The 23,312-nt window shown below is 41.0% G+C and overlaps 1 protein-coding gene across 1 annotated transcript; it reads left to right on the top strand.

The window, feature by feature from the left end:
- Positions 1–118: 118 nt before the first annotated feature.
- On the top strand, positions 119–19,101 carry SNX3 (sorting nexin 3). Its single transcript, XM_042822726.1, has 4 exons — positions 119–382; positions 14,276–14,371; positions 14,747–14,871; positions 18,435–19,101. The coding sequence occupies exons 1-4, from the start codon at positions 221–223 to the stop codon at positions 18,538–18,540; spliced, it is 489 nt and encodes a 162-aa protein (XP_042678660.1). The 5' UTR covers positions 119–220; the 3' UTR covers positions 18,541–19,101.
- The last annotated feature ends 4,211 nt before the right edge of the window (positions 19,102–23,312 follow it).

Here is a 23,312-nt window from a genome sequence, read left to right as displayed (position 1 = left end):
CGTGGGGCGCCGCGAGAGGAGTTGGGCTGCGGACTACAGCTCCCAGGCTGCCTTGCGCGCGGGCGGTGGGCGCATCCGCTGGCGGCGGCGTGGGCGCGCGTTGCCGGGCAGTCAGCTGGCCGCGGGGCGGTAAGAGGGCGGGCGGCGGAGGACGGCCGCGTTAGGGAGTTTGGTCGCGTCCTGCCGGTCGTCCGGAGGGTGCGAAGGCGTCCGCTCCGCTATGGCTGAGACTATCGCGGACACCCGGCGGCTGATCAGCAAGCCGCAGAACCTGAACGACGCCTATGGGCCTCCCAGCAACTTCCTAGAGATCGACGTAGGCAACCCGCAGACCGTGGGAGTGGGCCGCGGCCGCTTCACCACCTACGAGATCCGCGTCAAGGTGAGGGCGCGGCCCGGCCTGGCCCACCCGGGGCCCTGGCGCCTCGCACGGCTGCGTGAGGCCGAAGCGGGACGCCCTGCGGCCCGGGGCTGCTTTCTGAGCTCGGCGGGGCTAGTGGCGGGCGCCAGGGCTCGGTCTGGGAGCCCGGGGGCGGTGGGCTCCTCCTTCGGCTGGACGGGAGGCCCCGCCGCTGGGCTGGGGGCTGATAAAGCGGCGGTTGGACCCGCAGCACGGCTCTCTGTAGATAACTGGGAACGAGCGCTGCGAGGTGCGCTGCTGCTGGGTTGAAATACTCCTCTAGGACGTACGTTGTGTGGCTGATTTCATGTCACTAGAAGAGGGTGAGCTTTCAGCTGAGGAGGTGTAACGTGGGTGGATCTACCTATAGAAAGGAGTTCGTGTTCAGGATTGCAGTGCTCTCAGCATGCTGTAAAGAGTGTGTAAACAAGCCTAGCAGACAGGCCAGGTTAAACCTAGCTTTCTCCTGAGTATATGAGGAAAAGCTGTGTGAAGCTATTGCTGTGTTTCTCATTCCTGATGTTTGTCTATGTAAGCAGGACATTGGAGGAGTGGGCAGAAAAACACAGTATATGCAGGACTCTCAGTGCCTGTGGCTAGCAGGGACCTGAGGCAGGTTGCACTTGCAGTCTATACTGCTGGGGATAGGTTGGGTTGGGAAAGACAACCTCCATGATTTGACCTTTCTCTGTAGTTTGTGATTGAGTCTGCTGTCTTGTAGCTGTCATCGTTGAAGCTGCTCAGTAATAACTGCCTGAAGTAGAGACCTCACTGATCTCTTGCACATGCACTCAGGCTCTGCAGTGTAAGTTCTGCTTTTAGTGAATGCCACAAAGTGTACGTGCCTTTCTGGCGTAAGAGGCTTAGGCTGACATCTGCCTTCTTGGCCATTAAAAGTCTTCAGATAAAACTAAAACCTTGTATGTATCTTCAGGTAGTAAAGGTCCATGTTTTCAGCTTAGTGTAATTTTGCTTAGGAATGCAAAATCAACTGAGACCTAAAGGTACTAGAGAGGATGCAGCTTTAATTATAGCACTGCTAAATTGTCATTCTCTAGTTGCTATTATTAAATTCCAGGATACATCTGTATGGCAGGAGAAATAAACTGAAATGCAACTGTAGCTTAAGTTTGGCTTCTGTGTAAAGACAAATTGGGACTAGCTGCCTTGTGTTACGTTATGCTGTGATTATCAGGGCCTCAGCTACCCTCTTAGCAGAAAGAAGGATGCAGCTTTTCACCTTGTTGATGGGTAAGATGCTCTAGTGCCGTAAGTTTCTTATGTCTTTTCTTTCCACGAGTCTGAGCATCTGGAGTTGCTGGATCCAAGGCGCGTAATGCGAAAGAGCAGTCATAGCCTTGGTATGTCCTTGAGAATTTACAGGGAGTTGCTTGGGATTAAAAAATAAAAATCCAACTAAAGTCCTTGAGGTTAAAGAAAAACAGAAGGCCAGGTTTCTGGATAGCAGATGGGTTAAAGAAGCCTATTTAGGGTAGAAATCTTGAATCCCTGTTATAGGGAAGAGCTAGAAGTGACCTTAACAAACATACTCTGTAATGATACAGTGACCTTCTATTTTTCCTGCTAATCCAGTTACTATGTAAACACTTCCTCCTTCATCTCTCTTGCATGCATCTGTGTGCATAGGTATACAAAACTATCTGTTGTAGTACATGATCATGCCCTTTCCAGTTGTGTATTATCGTACATATTGTGTCCTTGATGTGTATTCTGATGGGTATCATGAACTGTAAAGGTGAGTTTTGTGTTTCTGCATGCCAAAGGCTACAGAGCAGGTACTGCAAGTCATGCAGAATATTTGCTATCGTCCATTATTTTTTTCTCAGATGGACACAAACTATATTGCTAATATGAAAATTTCAGCATGAAAGTAGTTTGAACTTGAATTACTGCAGTATTGCTTTTCTAAAAGGTAGATCTTGTACTATAATCTGCTTGATGAGCATTACAGTCAGGAGCCACTAACTGGTCTCTGTGGTTTGGTGTCTTGTTGTGGTCACTGAAAGTAGTAGCTGATGTTCCCAACTTTCCCCCAGCAGTGCTAGTAATGTCAGCAGAACAAACCTGAGGAGATGGATTGACATACCTGTGTTGTATCTGGAAGACTTTGTTTTAGGCTGTCGCCAACACTAACATGTGGAGTGGTGCAGGAATGAGTGACTAAACACCTGGAAAATTATGGTTGAAACTGTTGGACAGCTTTACCACGTGCAGATATCATGTAAAGGCAGAAGCAATGTCACAGAAGATGCTGAGAGTCATTTTGGTGTTGAAGCAATTAGACTTGTGCCATTGTTATGGTGCCTTCAAACCTGGTTTGAGGATAATTCTATCTTTATTGCTTTGTCTGGATTTCAAGATTTAACTTTTTTTAGGAAGACTGAGCTTGATAGCGAACTTTTGAACTGATGTCTGATAATTAATGTTTTGCTAAAGGTACTTGTGTGAGGCTTTGCAGGTTTTTGTCATCACCTGTATTGGAAAGCTTTCTGCTAGAGTTGCAGCAGAAGCGTATCTGCTGTTTGGAAAGCAACAAGTGGATTGATTTCATGCTTTCTCAGTTTGCTGTATTCTTCAGCTTCTGGTGACATCAGGCTTGGAAAGCTTAATAGGGAACCCAAATGTGTTTACACTGCTTAGTAATATACTACTGGATGAGCAAGTTGGTTGTATTTCAGTATTTAGAAAAGCTTTTTGGAGTTTACCTCTGTGTTGTGGTAAATATGTGGTACGTGGACAGACATTTAAACTTTTGTGTGCGTACTGCAAGTGCAAGCTTTATGTAGTGGTTCCAGTGTTGCAGCTTGCTTAACAAGTGACCAGTTACCTGTGTGGTTTTTGTTTTCTTAGCATGTAAAGATACAGTCACAGATATTGGAATCTTTCAGTAAAAGTTGTTAGGTGGGATAAGCCAAAATATAGTCTTCTGATGCTGTGCTTGCATTAAGTGACGTTCTTTTCTCAGCAAACTGAATAAGGTGTCGATGGAAAACTTTTCACTGCAGCAACCAGTAATGTTGCACAATGTGGCAATATGGGACTATACTTCTGCAGCAGCATCATGACAATAAAATCAGATATCTTGTTCAGTATTGGTAAATGATGGAAAACGCCATCTTGTCACTGAAGCGTATTACTAAAATAGGAAATTTGAGAGGGTAATGTTCTTGACAGGGTACTTGAGAATTTGCTCTCTGTCAGCAACATTAGGCAGTGAGTTCATACTATCCTGAGATATCCTTTGTCTGCAGGCTTGGAGTAAACTAAAAAGGAGAATAAAGTAGTTAGGGCATGAAGCTTCAAGTATGTTTTCTAAGTACTGCTTGGTAAATTAGTCATCTAAAGTTGTCTAGATGACTTAGAGCTTGTGCAATGGTTAAAACTGATACAAAGGAACAAGATTGCCTGTTAAGCCAATACAGCAATGTATTTTATTGCCCTTGCCCCTTGATGAGAAATGTGATTTAACAGTTAAGTTCTGAGTGGAAATATACTTGATGTCATGTGCAGTTTCTCAGGAGTCTTTACTTGCTTTTCAATCGAGTCCTTTTTGTGGGGAAGAGCACCCTCTTCTCTCAGAGAGCAAAAGCTATCCTTAGACATATTTTTTTTTTTTGTTAGTTTTACTTTTTCAGGCCTACACATCAGCACACTTCAGTAAAAGCATATGTTACTACTTGTGGACTCTAAGCTAGAACTTTTTCTGAGTTGCAGGAAACAAATCTAGAACAAATGACATATTACCCTCTTAGAGCATATCTTCAGTCTAATCCAGTTCTGGGTATTACTGTACTTATACTACAATTGGGAGCAATAGTATTCCTGGTAAGTGGGTCAGCAGGAGCATCCATGCTCAAGTGGGTTCTGTGCAACAACCTCAGTAGCTAAATCCTTTAAGGAGACAAGATTTAAGCTTTACAAGCCGACTTTGATCTCAGCAATTGGTGACACTTCAGAACCACACTCCCATGATAACAGCAGTACCACAGGAGGTGAGCATGTAGGTTAGGAGGACAGCAAAGCATACAAGTGCACAGGAACTTAATATATTTGGAAAAATATGTATTAAACACAATTCCTTGTAGAAAGGTAACGTGGCTGCTTTGCTTCCAGATGTGACACACATTACTTGAGTGGAACTAATGCTCCATAAGGCAGCGGTCACCTTTTCTATATATTTTGTACGAAGGCATCTGTGGGCCTGCAGAGATACGATGGCTGCTCCAAAGGTAACACCTTGCATTATATTGTGTTGGCCCACAATGTCAGAGGTGGATGTTGAGGGTATGGCAGTAGAGGTTAAACATTCCTGTCAGTGTTCTGCTACGTTTTGTTGCTGTGTGGCAGATGGCAGCAGAGGGGCAATTTGACAATGGCATCTGATGTGGAAGGATGTATGAAGCAAAGGTGCATCACTGAGTTCCTCTGTGTGGGGAAAAAAAAAAAAACTGGTGCCCTTGACATTCATTGACACTTGCTGAACATTGATGGAGACTGAACAGTGAATGTGAGCACAATGAGGTGGTGAGTGGTGCTTTTCAGCAGTAATGGCAGCAATGTGAAAGACAAACCATATTTCAAAGAGACCATGCACAGCTGTTGCACCATAGAATGAAGAGTCTTGATCAGCACATCTGTGTGAATCAGCAGATTACAATCAGGGAACTGTGTAAAAAGCTGAATACTGGCTTCAGTGTGTTGGAAATGACGGTGGTGATGTTGGAATGTTGCAAAGTTTGTGCCAGGTGGATCCCACAAATGCTCACACGTGAACAGAAAGAGCACTGTATGCAGGTTTGTCAGGATCTACTGAACCAATACGAAGCTGAAGATGACAGTTTCCTGGAGTGCATTGTTGTGAGAAACAAGATATGAGATTCCCACTATGAGCTGGAGTCAAAACAGCAGCCCTTGGAGTGGCAGTGTGCAAATTGTCCGAACAAATAAATGGTTGAAGACACCACCCTCAGTGGATAAAGTGATGTGCACAGTCTTTTGGGTTAGGAAAGGGGTGATCTTTCTGAAATTTCCTGGCATCAGTTATGTCATGGTGCTATCTAAGGTGAAGGCTTGAACTTCCCTGAGTAAGGTCAGAGAAGAAGACAAACCTTCTCCTGCAACACAGTAATGCCAGGCTACATACCAGTTTGAAAACGATGGGGCACATTGCCCGCCTTGGCTGGACTGACCCATCGCACTCACTGTATAGTCCAGATTTGGTACCTTCTGACTTCCAAGTGTTCAGGCCAATGACAGATGGACTGTGAGGTGTGTGGGAACTGCTGAATCACTGCCTGAACCTCTGATTGACCACCTGAGGTGAGCAATGAGTCAGCCCTGGGAGCATAGGTGAAGGCAATTCACCTGTGCTACTGGAAAGAATAGGAAAGCCTGGCTGCACCTCTCCTAGACCTCATTCCAGTGGGGAAGGATCTCTTTTGGAGATCCCCCCTCTGAGAGTCTTCTCAGTGAGCCCAGGGCAACGGTAAGCTTTCCATCCATTCTTCTTTAGCATGATAATCTGTTTAGCCTAACTTTCTTTGTATATTTCTTAATTATAACATCTGTGTATTCACTGATCATACAGTAGGGGAATCTTAGCAATGATGCCATTATATCCAGCTGTGAAACAGTGGATCACTTCTACTAGTGCAGATTTCTGAGGGTGGCATGCAGGCTTTGTTCATAGCTGGTGAAAATACATAGCTAATGGTGATTGTTGACAGATAATGTTTTGTAGCTAAGAATATGCTCTATCAAGAAGCGTTATTGTGTTCTTTTTTTTGTTGTAGTTTCTGTAGCTTTACTGTCAGAACATCACACATGCTTGACTGCATAGACCAAATGTGGGGAAGGAAATGAACACAGGCTGTGAAGTGCCTGCGGTGTTAAGAATAGTATTGGTCTCGAAGGATTGGGGAAGTAAATCACTGTACTGCTAAACTTCAGTTTCTTTTGAAATTTTTTGTCATCTTAAACCAATGTGTGTTGTTTTTTTTTATGTTTGGATACTGTATTTGTACTCCAGATTATTGGTATTAGTCTGAGTTGAGTAGTTATATTATCAAATCAATTCAGAATGATTAATGAGCAGAAGGCCCGTGTTTTACCTGTGGGACTCTTGAGCTAGCAAATGTGGTTTTGATCTGTTTTGTCCTTGAGCCATAGCAAATTTCCAGTCCTTGAGGTCAGCAGGGGTTAAAGTTGTAGACCTCTCCTGCCAAGGAAAGAGAGTCCACTGGTACTCATAATTCATTTTAGTGTCATTCAGCTTTATGGCCTGTGAAGCTTGTGGTGGGGTAATGACTAAACACTGACTCAGTGCGGATATGTTTAGGGATGCATAGTCAGCATGAATTCTCTATGCTACTGCAAATTTTGTATCACATTGCAAGACCTTAATGCTAGCTAATTACTCTTCTAATTCTAGATACTGATACTAATTGTGAATGTTTTTAGACTTCAAAGAATAAAAATGCGGTGATTCAGGTAACTTTGTTCTATAGCCCAGGCACTGTATACACATTTACAAACATTAACAGTTCTCTAGAGCAACAATTCAGAGCATTAGCTGAAAATCTAAGAAATTTCCAGGATACTAACTAAGAAGACCAAGAACAGGCATGTTTTCAACAAACTTCTGAAGCAAGAAAAGTAGATTTACAGATCTATTCCATGCATTTGCTCTGAGCAGCTGATTTTTCTGTGGAGTTTTTAATTTAAACTAAACTCAGGAATCTAATCCAAAGGTACTGGACTAGCTTGATGTTGATGTCTGTTACTGTGTAAATAAAATAACCAAGTCTTTGAATAGCCCTTATTAGTATATTAGTTTAACTAGTGACTTAAGCACTTTTTCTTTCTGCTCATACAATGCATGCCTTGATTGTCATATATTGAGTGCACTCTAATACAGTGCTGAACAGACCAAATCAAACAGAACAGTGTCTAATCTTTGTAGGACAGATGGCTGTGATCCAGGTAGGCATGTGATGCCAGAGGTTTTTTTTATGCATCTTTATTTTTAGCTGGCTTGTTTAAAAAAAAAAAAAAAAAAGTCAACTTCAGAACAGTTAAGTGGTCTTCTGTTTTTCATCCGATGAAATAAATAGCACAGTTTAAATTGTGGCTTTGAACTGTAAAGAAAATATGTTGTATTTTTTTCCCCTTGGTATTGCAATACCAATTATTCTACTGAAGACTATTCCAGTAAGTACAAAACCATGCTAGATTGCTGTTGAAACTTGAGATGAGGATCACAGAATCACAGAATTGTAGGGGTTGGAAGGGACCTCCAGAGATCATCGAGTCCAACCCCCTGCCAAAGCAGGTTCCCTACAGCAGGTCGCACAGGTAGGCATCCAGGCAGGTCTTGAACATCTCCAGAGAAGGAGACTCCACCACCTCCCTGGGCAGCCTGTTCCAGTGCTCCGTCACCTCACTGTAAAGAACTTCCTTCACACATTTGTGCGGAACTTCCTATGCTGCAGTTCCTGGCCGTTTCCCCTTGTCCTGTCATGATGGAGAAGCCCTCATCTTCTTGGTGAAGTGAGGAAAGGGGCAGCAAAACTGCTGCTGTGGACTTTGAACTGTTCAAGATGCTGGTAGAGAGGGTCCCTTCAGATTCAGTCCTGAAGGGTAAAAGGGCCTGGAAGGCTGGTTGTTCCTCAAGAAGCAAGTCTCAAAGGTGAAGAAGCAGGCTATCCCCCAGTGCCACAAGATGGGCCGGTGGGGAAGAAGGCTGGGGTGGATTAACAGGGAGCTTTTCCTGGTGCTCCAGGAGGAGGAGAATCTACCTCCTGTGGAAGAATGGACAGGCAGCTCAGGGCCAATACAAAGAAGTTGTTAGGGCATACAGAGAGAAAACTAGAAGGCAAAAGCCCAGCTTGAACTCAACTTGGGTATTGGGGTAAAAGAGTATAAAATTTTTTTTTAAATATATTAACAATAAGGAGAGGGTTAAGGAGAATCTCTGTCTTTACAGGTTGTGGTGAACATGATCACTGAGGATAAGAAAAATGCTGAGATTCTCAACTCCTTCTTTATATCTGTCTTCAGAAATCAGACTGGTTATCCAGGGTACTCTACCCCTGACCTGAAAGTCTGGGATGGGGAGTAGAATAAACCCCCCATGATTCAGGCTGCTTTCCATCATCTCTCAGTGTTCCTGATCAGCCGGAGAGATTCCAGAGGATTGGAGGCTTGCCAGTGTGGCTCCCACCTACAAGAAGGGTCATAAGGAGGATCTGGGAAACTACAGGCCTATCAGCCTGACCTTGGTGCTAGGAAAGGTTATGGAGCAGATCATCTTGAGTGCGATCACAAGGCATGTGTGGGACAACTTGGGGATCAAGCCCAGCTTGCTTGACCAACTTGATCTCCTATGATCAATTGACCTGCCTGGTGAATTTACTAATTCTTTGTCTGAATGTGTTCTCTTCTAAAATGAGCCCATTTTTAGCCTAGGCTGCTGGGGATACAATCCGAAGCATCATGAAACAATCTGTTTTTGTGGTCTAATCTTATGGTTTATTCTGCTTTGAGCCTGTTGACTGTGGCACACCTAGTGTAGTTGTTCAGGATATTGGTAAACTTTGCCAGGTAATGACAGAACCTCTTTGGCAAAAAAACAAACAAACAAAAAAAAAAACCCAAAACTTTGAAGGCATGCATGCTAATTATCATAGAGCAGCTCTGGGCTCAGGACAGCTACTAGAAGTTAACTTTTGTCTGTAGTTGAGACTGATAATGTTCATGGTTATTTCACTATTAGGATCCTACTGCTTTAGTCCTCAAGATGAAAAATATTGTAGCTTTGTGTCTCAGTACTGTAGAATGGGAAGATCTGCAGAGCTTGGTTTAGCTAAGTCAGCATTGTTTTAAATCCAGGCTCACAGATATGGTCAGATTTGTTTCAGTGTTTTACAGACTTTTTGGTGTGTAAGATACCTACAGCAGGCCTGGATGCCAAGTGCACATAAGGGAAAGCTGTAGAATTTGGCTTTGATCAGATGACTGATTGTTAGAAAGCATGTATGAAAATAAGTCTTGATATTCACTTCTGCTGCAGGGAAAGAGGCTTACATTTGGTGAAGTACATAGCAAAAAGTTTAAACTTGTAGTGACCTGAAGTCTAGAGCCTGCTTGCTTTTGTACTTGTTCTTTGTTTTGTTTTGTTTTATAATTGTAGGAGATGGGCAAGTTGCTGCTTATGTCTAGTCTGGAAGGAAGCAAACCACTGACAGGGTGTCTGCAATAGCAGTGGGCTGCTGGAGCTGTTTTTAGTTATAAAGAATGGTGGGGCTCTTGCATTAAGAAACTTGTAATACTTTTTCCCCACCCTGGGACTGCTTACTGTAATCCCCAGGAGCTGCTATTGGCTGCCTGTAAACATAGCTGGCAGTGTAGGTTCCTGACAAAGATTGTGGTTAGTATGGTGAGATGGTGAGAAGCTCGAATTTAGCTTCTGAGAGTCAAGGCTGCAAACGTCTATCACAAGTGAGCTGAGTGCTTTGTTTCATTCTATTTTAATGGAAATGGAGTAGTATCAAGGCTACCACAACCTACTTGAAAAGACAACATCAAAGTAGGTGCTATGGCAACAGTGTTGCTTTATTCTCAGTTTGTTAAGAGTAGGAGACATGAGCAATGCCGTGCTGCTGATTAGTGCAATATTGGCATATGAGAAAATGAATCAAATCTGCCTTAAACTGCCCTAGTTAGCTATGATTGTGGAGTTCAGCAGTCATGGGGAGGCTAGGCTGTGCTGATGTGCTGAGTCAGTCTTGTGGAGTGTCAGTGTGCTCTTTGAAGAGCCCAAATGCTCCTTTTTAGTTGAATTTATATCTGGTAACAGATTCATAGGGACAAGTCTGGCTATTTGCTAAGTTGTTTACTGGCTGGGTGGGTTGATTCAATCCGGATAATAGAACACTTAAATGATTTCAGTAGAGTACTTGATAGTATTAGAGCACCTCAGTTGTCTTCCTGCGTTTAAATTTGTTTCTATACCACAATGGCTGCACTGGAGTACTGTTGTGTATGAATTTAAAGCATAGTGTTGGCTTGTACTCATTTACTTGCACTCTGCGTCTGCAAATCTCTTCAGCTGTATCTGTACACCATTTTAAAACCTTCTAACTGGACGTATTATAGGAATTAACCATAGTAGCAGCTAGAAGACTAGTCTGTGGTCATCCAAGCTGCAGTCTTAGAATTGTCATTTGCTTCTGAAGTGACTCTCCTGAGCTTGGGGTTAGACTCTGTAGTTTGAATGTTATAAACATAGCTGAAATAGTTTCTCTGCAAATGCGGGTTTTGCCCTAAAATGCATTAGTAGGCAGCTGCTGCTTCCTGCTGTCAGTTTGTTAAACACCAGTCGGATGACTTGATTGTGGAAACTTGCTTGGCATCTGAGTGGAGGAATGCAGGAGTGACTTAGGATTTGATTGTTATTTAGATTTTTAATGAAGTAGTTGGACTTGGCAACAGTTCTGACAGTGCTTATTCTAGTGCACTGACTTGGCTGTTAGTTCACACAGCAAAATAAAATTGATAATTTTAGAGTATTCAGAGAAAGCCTAATGGGTGTGTGCGAATATTCTGATGAAGAAATGATACTAGACAGCATCTCTTTTCTTAGTATCTTTCTATACTTGGTATTTGGGGCCATTTAGAACCTCTGCAGTTCTGGTTTATTGGTCCTGGAGTTATGATTTATCTGCAGTTCTGGTAATTGACTTGCTTGTCTAGTGTATTTGATAGCACCCAATCCTTTCAGATTAATAACTTGCATTGAAACTACTAAAGAGACTGGAAATTTGTTAAAAATGGTTTTGATTAAAAAAGGAGACAATTATGCTGTAGAAGAAACAGTTGTTACAATAACTGTGCTGGATGAGCTGTGATCCAAAGGCTGTGCCAAACCGAGTCATGAGTTTCATGACAGACTGTGCAGATCAACAGGCCAGAAAATTGAGGGAGAAGTTTATGAAAATGAAATTGGCCTGACTTGAAGTTTTGTGTATTATTCTCATCCCCATTCTAGCAGGCAAACAGAGCTAATGCAATGTTCTGAATAGCCACTGGCTCATTGGTGGCTAAACAAAGAACTATAAAGCTGAGCATAACTTTTAATACACTGCATGGCTCTGGTGCTGACGTTTTATTAGGAACTCAAGTTCCTCTTGACATTTTTTAGAGTTGTCTGCAAAATTCTGGCTCAGTGGTTGCCCATGCTTCAGCAACTGACTGGCTTGTTTAATGAAAACCAACTCTCCATGGCGGGTGGAGGCATATGAAAACCCCTTGTTACTGAAGATTGAAGTGGTCTGCTCAAACAGGGTAGCAATCCTGCATTAGAGAGGGAATGTACTTCAGGTGTGAATATAACCTGACTTAAAAATAGGTGCATAAGATATGAGTAGGCTAAGCAGTGTAGAAGAGAATTCTCAAATTGCTTTTTTACGTGAATCTTTTTAACAGCTGCATAACTAAAGAACAGTAGAATTTCTGAAGGAAGGAGAACTGCTGCAGTTTGGACTTAAAGGAACATGATATTTAAAAGTTGATCTTAGAAGCTCTGAGTTCATATCTGGATTGAAGAGCAGTGGATGTAGTTTTCTTTTAGCATATAGTTTGAAGTTGTATCAGTATAATGCTAACCTTTTAGTATACATGTTTGAACGTTTTCAGTGATGATCAAAACTGGGGAAGCTTATTCACCTTGGAGGGAAGGCGAGCCTTATGACTGTTCCTTTCTCCAACCTGCTTGCTTGACTAGTGTGTTAAAAGTTGACAAGGGAATGCAGGAGGTAAAATGAGCTTAATTGGCCCTTCTATCCCCGCATTATACCTTACAGCCTGATATGTTGTTCACAGATTAACTTTTTTAGACTTTATGCCTATAAGCATGAAAAGAGTTCCTGAAGACCTGGGAACTTATGTTTATCTGCTATTATTCTGCTGTAATCCTTCTTGTAAGTAATTTGATAAGAGAATGGAATATTTTCTGCAGATGAGAGCCTAGATGTTAAATATTATGAAGGACTTTCTGTCCAAGACACTAACAAAGAGTTGATGTTATAATGTGCAAGGCTGAACTTAGTTAAAAAGCCAGTAGCTGAAATTGGAGAAAAATAATCCACTGCTTCACTTCTGGGAATCTCCTTCATGCACCTTTGGGGACCTAGATTCATTCACTCTTGAGTAGAGTATTCTTATTTGATGTGTGTTTATAAAGCCTGAGTTCTGACATAATAAAATTGCATTCGGGTCTATTATTAGCCAGCAGTACAATGAACAATAATTGCCTGGGAATGAGATCCTAAATGCTTTTAAACATTCAGCAATATGAGATTTCATTATAAAATACTGTTTTGTACTTCATCTGTGAATTGTGGATTAAATAGCATCATGTGAAAGTACCTAACTAACTTCTCAATTACTTTTGAACTGCCCCAGCCAAAAGCTTGTTATTGACAGGCAATAGCACAATGGCCTGCAGTCATAGGCCTGCCTGGTGCCAGAAATATAGCTTGGCAGTTAAACCTATCATGAATAGCCAGAAATGTCACTTGATAGCTAAGTGTAACAGCCCACAAATGACATTGTTCAGGGATATCCACTCAAACTGGGACCAGAAGCTGAGTGGGATGTTTAAGCCATCCCACTTTAAGGTACTAGCTGAGAGTAATTTCTGTGCTTCTTCCAGTAGAAGAGAACTTTGTATAATCACAGTTAAATCTTAGTATCTGAGTACTCCTCGAAAGCTTCCTTTCTAGATGTATGAGACAAAGCTGGTGAATATGTGGTCTGCCAGCAGTCTTTATTGCTGGTTATGCATGGAATTTAGGGAGCTTTGGTCTTGCTTATAGCTGATCATAACTCCTATGTGAACTTTTCTGTAACCCCGTCAACAGTTTGCCATCATTATTTGAAGTGTAAATGTCGTTAAGATATTGGAGCTTTTCTTTCTGGGAACATCATTAGAAGAGTGTTCTTCATGTCTGCTCTTTAGATGTAGTTTAGATAACAGTGGGATAAATGTGCACCCCAGGATTAATATATACAAATTAATACAATGTGGTGTGCAGCGTTATAGCCTGACTTGCATTTGATGTTTCTCAAGGACATTAGAGTTGAGAGCTGACTTGTCTAGGAATTCTAGACATGAATCATGAAACGCTGCTCGGTTTAAATTTGAGATCATGTGGTTTTGCTACACTGAACGTTGTGTTGCATCTCCTCTTTGTAGGCTTCCTTAGAGCTATCCAGATTAGACAGATCTGCTGACAGATCTTCAGCTTCATCTGTCCTGAGTGAATTCGATGAAGACTGTAGGACTTGCCTGCTTTGTTCTTAAAGATGTTGGAGACCTTGTTGCCTCAGGTGTCAGAAAAGCATAGGAAACTTGGCTAATTCAGTATGCTGGCACCTGAAACATTCCCTTGAGCACATTAAGAAGAGCCTGAGTGGATAAAGAAGGCTTTTTTATTCTGACTACCTCTCTCCAGTGTGCATATATTGACATTGGGAATTTAACTTTTGAGAAAGTAAGGCTAGCAGATACCTGTGCAACATTGGAAACATTGCAAGCGATGTGCAAATCTACTCCTAGGCAATATGACAAAATGCCAGTTAACAGGATGCTGTACGAATGAAGGGCCTGCAGTTGAGCAGTTTGAGACAGCTTAGTTATGTAACGTACAAAGGGATTTATCAGCATTTCTGTATGGAGTGTTTCTCAATACCGTTGTGTTGTTGCTAACGCAGTGCTAACCTTTAAGATCATTTTTGTTGATTCTCTTTATGAAAGCTTCATTCTCATCTAATCAGGATGTATTTCATTTCTAGACAAATCTTCCTATCTTCAAATTGAAAGAATCTACAGTCAGAAGAAGATACAGTGACTTTGAATGGCTAAGGAATGAGCTAGAAAGAGAAAGCAAGGTGGGTAAACTTAAATATGAACTAAGTCTTCATGTACATACAGGGAGAACTGATAATGAAATGTTATCTGTATCTTATGAAGCATATAGCTACATCATAAAGCTGATGTTGCTGTTCAAAGCTTCCAGAGCTAAAAGTATGTTTGAGGTTTGCTGAAAGACTAACACAGCTATTAGCTGTTTAATGGCACTGAATTAGAGTTGATCAACTTAAATTCAGTTTATCAGTATGGGCAATTACTGTTCTTCTCTAGTCCTGTTTTCCTTCACTAGAGATCTGAATTATGAGTTGGGTCCTCTAAAAGGAAGATGTGGCACAGGAGTTGTATAAATTTGCTTACAGGCTGCACTTAGGACACATTTCTAAATGTTTCAGGTCGTGGTACCGCCTTTACCAGGAAAAGCTCTTCTTCGTCAGCTCCCCTTCCGAGGAGATGATGGTATATTTGATGATTCCTTCATAGAGGAAAGGAAGCAAGCTCTTGAGCAATTCATAAACAAGTAAGTATTGAGTCTAAATATGTGGAGATAAACTCAGAACTGAGCTGTGTAAAATGGAATTATAGCTGCTAATCTGTTATGGTAGCTACACTAGGTGCAGTAATTGAAACTTTCCATAATCTCACAATAGGACACATTAACATTGCTCATCCAGTGTTAGGTTTGGATATCTTGATGCTTACTTGAACTGCTAAAGTGAATGCTAGTGCTATGGCTAATTTATGCAAATTACTACTAAAATTATAGCATTCAAAATAGTTCTGCTTTTCACTTTGAGAAGGTATCCTGCACTAGGTGAATGATGAAGCTTACAGCAGTTTACTTCAATTGCAGGTATGAGGTACTATCAGCTCATATAACTATGCATATTTTTTGTAATGTTATAAGAATCTTTCTGAAAAAAAAAAAAAAAAGGTGCTTGAGGTATGTATATGTATAGTTTGAAACAGACACTTTAAACTTTGTCACTGGCTTTCTAAGGGTAAATATATATATATATCAGTAATAAAGACACCTATTTCTTGCTCTACCACCTGGCACTATTAACTACTCAATATATAGTGATTTTAGGAGCTACTTTAACCTCTTATGCTGTAGGTCCAAATCACCTATGGTGATTTGGGTTGGAAGAAACCTTAAAGACCATCTTGTTCCAACCTCCTTACTGTAGGCAGGTATATATCCCATGGGATTGGACTGCCTAGGGCCTCCATCAACCTGGTTTTGTATGCCTTCAGAGATGGGGCATCTGCAGCTTCTCTGGGCAATCTCTTGTAGCTCTTTCCCAGTCTCTGGGTTAAGAATTTTAACCTAACACCTCTCTTTTTAGTTTACAATCATTACCTTTTGTACTATTACAATATGTAAAAGCTTATTGGTTTTTGTTTTTGTTTTTTAATAAATTATGTTTAAATACTAGAAGGCCACAATGACATTTCTTCAGAGCTTTCTTTTCTTCAAACTGAACAATGCCAGCTCCCTCTGCCTTCACAGAAGAGGTGCTGTAGCTGGATAGATGGAATACTGTCATTTCCTGGTTTCTCAGATCTCTAAAGCCTATATTGTTCATACCATCTGGTTCTGGGTTTCTTCATCATAGAAGGTTTGAGCTTGTCAGTTCCACTAATATTTTAATCTTGTTCAATAATAATGCTGTTTAATGGGAATGGGAGATACCCTTCAGTTAAACAAGATCTTAATCTGCTCGTATATAGCTGATTATAGTCAGTTTTTATTGATCAGTTCAGGCCTGTGGCTTGGGGAGTCACAAGTGAATGACTAGTTTACTGGAAACTAGAACTTGCACAAGTCTTCACATAGTTGCTTGCTAGTTCAGTTTGGGGGTATTTCTAATATTTCTGAGGAAATAAAATGCTTTCAACTGTTACTTCCCTGTTTGAAGACAAGTGGGATGAATTTCTTGCACATTCAGTTTTGCTTTTATGGTACTTGAAGGCACAAGATGTGCTTGTGCTAAGATAAAATGTGCTTTGTAAGGCTATATGATAACTGTGGAGTTAGAACTGTCATTCAAGCAGGCTTGGGACTGTCCAGTTTGGAGGAACTGTACATACTAGCACTGAGTTTATTGACATGCACAGAAAGAAGGTGGCTGACATTCTAAAGCAACTGACAGTGAAACAGCTTAACTCAAATAGCTGAAGAACATCTCAAAGAAGAACATTTCAGTATAGCTGATAGAAATGGAGTGATCAATTTGCTGATAACACTTTGAGTCTTACAGCCAGTGATGCACTGATCTTGTGGCAGTATGAAACTTCTTGGTCAATTTTCTTTTCCTTGAAAGATAGAAGCAGGCTGTTAGTGTAGTTATTGATGTAGTGGCAGACTCGAGTACATCTGGAAAAAGACTCATCAGGCAGAACTTGGCTATTCAAGCTCATCAATCTATTCTAATGGTTGTATTTGCTTGAGTTGCCTATGCCAATTAAGGTTTTAAATCATGTAGCAGCTTTTAAGATTCTACGAAGTATTCTGTGCTGGTGAACTTAGCCTAGAGTGGATCTCGCATAATGTAGTTACCAGACTGCATTCTCAAAGCTCATCTTATTCAGTGCCTATGGTAACTGGTATTGCTGCATCCAGGGAAGGTCATAGTGCACCAGTGCCAGTTCTTGATACTCAGGAATATTTGGATGACTGTTGTTGAGAAGTTTTAGACAACATTGAGCCTTTTTGAGCTAGCCTAGTGGGCCAGCTTGCTTGCAAAGCCATCAATACTACTCACAGTGCCAGATGCAGGTGTAGGTATGCTGCAGAAGCCTTTTCTGCTGGAACCTAACTTAAGGAGGCATGAGAACTTTGCAAGTGTGTCACCTTAGTGAAGAATACTGAGGGGGGGGGGGGGAAAGAAGTACAAAATGAGGTATTTGTGTGAAACCAAGAGCTGGATGTGAGATCAGACCTAGTCTAGCAGTCCAACCACCAATTTGTACCCTTTAGATGAGGGTGAAAGAAAGTAGTCTTTTTCTTTTCCTGAGTTTTTCTTTGAACTTAAAGGCAAACGATTTAGTCAGATATGAGTAAGAAACCCAAACTAGCTACTCCAGGCTGTTCTGTGTTTTGCTTCAGACTGCTGCCTATTTATTTGCAATTGTTAATGTTGATAGGCTTTGACTATTCTCAATGCAATCTATCGGTGCTGGGTAGCAGAGCTTTGCTTGTTAAGGGGTACCCTCAGTAGCCAGTTGTGACAAATCAATCAGTCCTGTGGAGGAATAAACACTACTAGATACAAGTGGAGAAGGTGCATGTAAATTCTCTAAGGTACTGATGCTGAGCCTCTGAAGCTGTGATTTAGTTTTGTGAATAATCTTCCAGTTAGAGCAGACGCGTTCTAACAGATAATTCAGTTTCAGCTTCTTTGCTAATAAAAAGTGGCTTGGTTTAGTTCATACCTGAAACAAAAATCTATGATAGAGATGTTATTCTCTTCTAGAACAGACAAACTCACTTTCTTTGCTGTGTTTCATATCTAAAGACATTTTCAGTTAACAGAGTGGCCATATCTAGTACCCTTTGGTTAAGCATCAGTGCTGCTTGTGCATACTGAAAATACGACTGTGGTAATGTTCTGCTTTAAATTGTGTCAGGGCCTGCAGAAGACCTTCACACCCCCTGGTGGACTAACTATTACTCTGTCTGGTCTAACTAAATGAAATCAGACTAAGAACTGATGTGTTAAGCTGTTTTTAGAGACTTATTCTGTGTCAAAGGCATCAGGACCAATAAAATCAGCTTAACTTGGCTTGACTTTTTCATAGAATGGGTACAATCAAAGCACCCTCTCAGCTGCAGGTAATGCATGACATAATATGCTTCCTACTGATCTGAGATAACTCAGAGTTCCTATGGGCTAATTTAATGCAGGGGAGAATGGCAAGTCTTGCCAGACATCTTTGTAGACACCAACAGTAGCTGGAAGTGGATCTGTGCTGAAGAGCAAGCCCATAGGTTGTTGGTGTAAAAACCCTTGCTACTGGCAAGCTGCAAGTAGGCTCAGTCTGTGAGTACTAACGTTTCTTTTTTTTTTCCTTCCCCAGGGTTGCAGGCCACCCACTGGCACAGAATGAACGCTGTCTTCATATGTTCTTACAAGATGAAGTAATAGACAAAAACTACACACCATCCAAAATAAGACATACTTGAATTCTGAAATCCTTTCCAAACATTAGTGGTTCTTATGCTTGATTTTTAAGAGGTTGTAGTTTGTCTTAGCATGCTGAGGATAAACAGGCACAAAGTCTCCACTAACATCAGTACACTGCTTGGTCTTTGCATATACTTTATAGCATTAAAAAACTCACTTGTCTTTTATCTTAATCCCTCTGATTCAAGAGTACTATATTATGAGACCATCCACCCCTTGCAATGTCTCACAAACCTTTCCACTCACTTGCAATGACTTAACAATGTTTACTGACTTGGCCTTACTTGAACTTGCACAGTTGTAGTGTCACATGTTCACTTGTATTTGACTAAACTGCTATGCTTTCTGAGGTAGTCATTTGTCTGAACTTCTTTAAGAGACTGCTTTCTTTCTGATAACCCTATGTGAGATACACTTATGCAATTGTCTTCAAGCTTGTAAAACACTTTATACTGAAATAATGAGGGAATTATCTTTATATTCTGTAAGAGGAAAAATCAAATTTATATACTAAAATAACTTGTCTAAAAGTTTTGAAATAAAAGTGAAAATGCACTTCAGGTGTTTGTCACTCTTGACCTTGAGTGTGGGCTATCTCATCATTTCTGAGAAGCAAAGACTTTGCTATTCTAAGTGAACTGATGTTTCAGCCTTGCTGTAATATTCTTCTGCAAGGTAGTGCTTTGCCCCTAACAGCTAACCCTGTAATGCCCTGGGATATGGGCATTCACCAATCCAGTGTTATCATAGAATGGCTTGGGTTGGAAGAGACCTTGAGGGTCATCAGAGATGGGGCATCCACAACCTGTCTGGGCAACCTGTTCCAGCACCTCACCACCCTCTCAGTGAAAAACTGTCATTCATAAAGGTGTTGAAGAGCACCAGTTCCAAGACAGACCACTGGAGGAAATCACTTGTCACCAGCCTTCACCTGGCCATAGAGCTGTTGACCGTAATCTTCTGTCTATGACTTCCAACCAATTCCTTATCCATCAAATAGCCCACCCTTAAAATCTGTATCTCTCAATTTTAGAGATGAGGATGTTAGTGAGGAACCACGTCAAAGGCTTTGAAGTCCAGGTAGATGACATCAGTTGCCTTCCCTTTGCCCACTGATGCCATCACATATAGAAAGCTACTAGGTTAGTCAGGAATGACCCTCCCTTGTTGAAGCTGTGCTGGCTGTCTCAGATAACCTGTTTATCCTATGTGTGCCTTAGCGTGTCTTCCAGGAGGATCTGTTCCATGATCGTCCCAGGCACAAAGGTGATGCTTACTGGCCTGTAGTTCCCCAGATCTTCCCTCTCATAAATGGGAATGGTGTTTTCCTTTTTGTCGCATTATGAGATGTGGAAAGTATTAAAGGTTGTTCCAGCATTGTTCAGCCCTGTTCATGGTAGTCAACAGATACATGGCTTCATTAAACTTCGAAGAAGGCTACATCTTCATTTCGTATGAGAAGCCTCAATCTAGATTCAGCTATTACATGAAAATTATACCATTCTGCAGAGAAAGAAATGTTGACATAAACTATCATAGGGCTTTTAGGTCTTATAGCTGAAGATTAAGGTGGTTCTGATCTGCAACTGCCATGAGGGATATAGAGTCATGTAAGCATGCTGTGCAGTGTGCTCACTTCCCTGAATGTTAAGAGAAGGAAAGGCTGTAACATTGTGCTTTTATGACCAATGGTGAAATGCAGATTATGAATGCCTAAACTTGAGTTTGCAAGTAACAGCACTGAAATAATCTTTCTCCCTAAATGCTTTTATGGCTAGAAAAGCCTTCTTAGTATTCTGAAATGTGATGTGGAAGTTACCTATCCAGATGCTCTTGAAAACCTGTTCAAGAACACTAGCAATCTGATCCAATGTTTTGTGTTCTTAACGGTGCATGTTCTAAACAATTTGAGTGCATGTTGGCTTAGAGTTGGTTTTGCTGCTTTTTCCTTCCTATATAAAAATGTACTCTGTTCTGCCACTATGTAGAGAACATGCTACAAACATGCAAAGTTACTAATTTTCTTTAAATAAGACTGTTAATCTCATTTTAAACTTCTACTCTGTCATTTGTATCGAATTCTGGATGTGAAAGCTTGAGCTGACAAAATATCGGCGGGCTGACTGGGTTATGTGTAGTATCAGTGAACACTTGTCTTTTAGCATTCTATTTTGTGGCTGCAATAAAACAAGAATTCATTTCTGACTATATCAACAAAAATTATCTGGTTGCTTGCAACTAAGTGCAGTCTTTATTTTTGGATTCTGGAATGGAGGGAAACATACTAGTTGCTAGTGGTACAGGTCTGGGTTGCAAGTGGGTTCTGTAAGTTTTGATGCTTGATTCCATGGGTAGGGCCGTGGGATAGAATCAGCATAGTCTTTGGTATGTATGAAGGGGGCAAAAATCAGTTATTTGAGTGTCAAACTTTTTAGTCTAGCTTTTCAAGTAGTTCTAGTTAAGGCAAAGCGATCTATTATAAAATTCCCTGCTGCTGTTGAATTACACTTAGGCTGAGTTACTCTTGAAAATGGGGAATGAAAGATTAAATGTATATGAAGTTTTATTATTTAGATACATAATCAGGTGTTCTTTTTCTTTTCTCAAACGTTCTTTTCTGTGAGAAGCTTTTTTCTGAAATCGAAGTAGATCTGTCATATCCCTAAAAGACGATGTTACGATCTTCATCATCTGGTGCAGGCAAAAAAAATCACAGCTGAAGAGGGAAGAGCTGCATACTTGATGTCAGTAGATTCTTCTTGTATTTCTGAAGTGTAGCAAGGATTTTGGAGTTGTTACAACCTCTGAAATTGACAGGATCTTGGATACAGTGGGCATCTGCACTGGCTTCTAGGATTTCTCCTGAGTGTCAGTGCTTTGAAGCTAGCTAGTTCTGGTGTAGCGTAAGTGATTCTGCTGCTGTGCAATCTGTGGAGAAACACTGAGATTAGTCATCTAGGGACTGGGACTGGATAGCAGACTGCAGTGTGCAGCTACCTCATTCATATCTTAGGTGCAGTTCATGTTTATTGCTGCACAGCATGAGACTTGTTGAAATGAATATTTTGTCACTGGTTCTGAACAGCAGTGCCCTCAGCCTTTTCAACTCAAAAACTGTATTGTCACAAGGGTGGGAAATAACTAATTGTCTGCAATCGTCGGTTTATTTTAGTGTAGAGCAAGAAATAGTAAAATCTGTTGTAAGTGCAGAAAGAACTCTTAAGTGTTCACTGGGGTTTTTTTTAAGAGATAAATTCACCTCATCCTATGGTAAAAATGCATTCTCAAATGCTCCGTGCTGGTTCATACAGAGGGTGTTCCAAAGTCCTGTAGTCCATAGTTTGTCTTACCTGACTCATTGGAAAACTAGTCTTGTAATGGTCCTGCTGTCTTGGAAAGAATGGAATGTGAGACCTGTCAGACTTAACAGAGATGGGGTGGAAAAGCTTTGACTTCTGTATCCCATGGAGTTGGGATTTCAGTCCTGGTCTGTGTTTCTTGACACCAACAAAGAATGAGCTGTCGATATACACTGTATGTTTCCAGTTGCCGTTTTAATGTGCGCAGTCTTCGGTTACTCACTGCCTTATAAACAGTGTGTTTTATTTTCCTTCTATTGCCAGTTTCATCCTGTGCACTGAAGTTTCTTACCCTTTTCTTTGGTTTGATAACACAATTGGACACCGTAATAAAACTCCCGAATCTTTTTAGTTGAAGCAGTGTTTTTGTACTCATCAATCGTTGTGAGCTGCACAACTCACAAATACTAAAAACTGAAATAACATGAAATGGAAAACTTACACAAGTTAGACATCTAATCTGTTTAGAAGTATGTCCCAGAAAAAGCTGTATGTCAGATCCTTGAGAAGAAAATGTTAGAAACCTTGCAATGAGTATATATATATATGGACTACAGAAAACAGCTCTGTGCAAGACTTCGAAGTCCCTTTGCGTGAAGGTAGCATCACCTGTAGCTGAGTTATTCCCTTAATGTTTGTCTTGCCTGCTCTTTAAAACCTCTGATGATGGAGACCCCCCACAGTACCTAAGGCAATACACTTTAGTAGAGTTTGTTTCTGTTCCCTGGTAAGTAGGGTACAGTGGAAGATGCTAATCCAGAAACAAGAGGAGAAGTGTTAAAAGGACAGTGAAAGGTAAATTCAATATATTTTTATTCTTTGTAAATACAATGAGTACAACTTTTTAACTTCACAAATCAGTTAATCCACTTTGTACAGAAAAGTTTTACTCATTCTATGATAGTCCAAGTGCTGATTTTTCTCAGTGCTAGTTTCTAATAACAAATCAAATTTTGAAAAGTACAGCAGCTATCTTTAATTTTTTTCTACGTGTTTCATACATCAAATAAGCAGCTTATAACATTTTTGTGTATAAGAGGGTGTAGGTGAACAAGGCTTCAAAATTAGAACCTGGAATTTTCTAAAAAGGCATTGGAGACTTTCGAAAGTTGTTAGCATCGTTTCAGTCAACCAACTTTATTTCCTTGAAATAAAAGTATTTCCGTTGGTGTCTTTACAGTCATTTTTACTTCTCTGCGCATCTCACTGACAAAGAGTTTGGCTGCCGTTGCCTTTGGTTTCAGCAGTGTGCCGACAGGACAGCCAGCAGGTCACTGAAGCAATCATCTCCATTGGATTTGGTTTTGCTGTTTTTGTCTTCCTTCCTTGACTTGTACTCTTTGCCAGAGGCTGTGTGGATGGGTGCGTGTGTGTAAGAAGGAGAGAAGGATTGGGGAGTTGTATAAAGCTCT

Source organism: Centrocercus urophasianus, unplaced genomic scaffold, assembly GCF_019232065.1.
Source record: "Centrocercus urophasianus isolate 14NV4802_14NV808 unplaced genomic scaffold, USGS_Curo_1.0 seq_10, whole genome shotgun sequence".
NCBI classification, from domain to species: domain Eukaryota; kingdom Metazoa; phylum Chordata; class Aves; order Galliformes; family Phasianidae; genus Centrocercus; species Centrocercus urophasianus.
The sequence above is the reverse complement of the archived record's forward strand: the minus strand, read 5'-3'. Positions and strand labels throughout refer to the sequence as shown.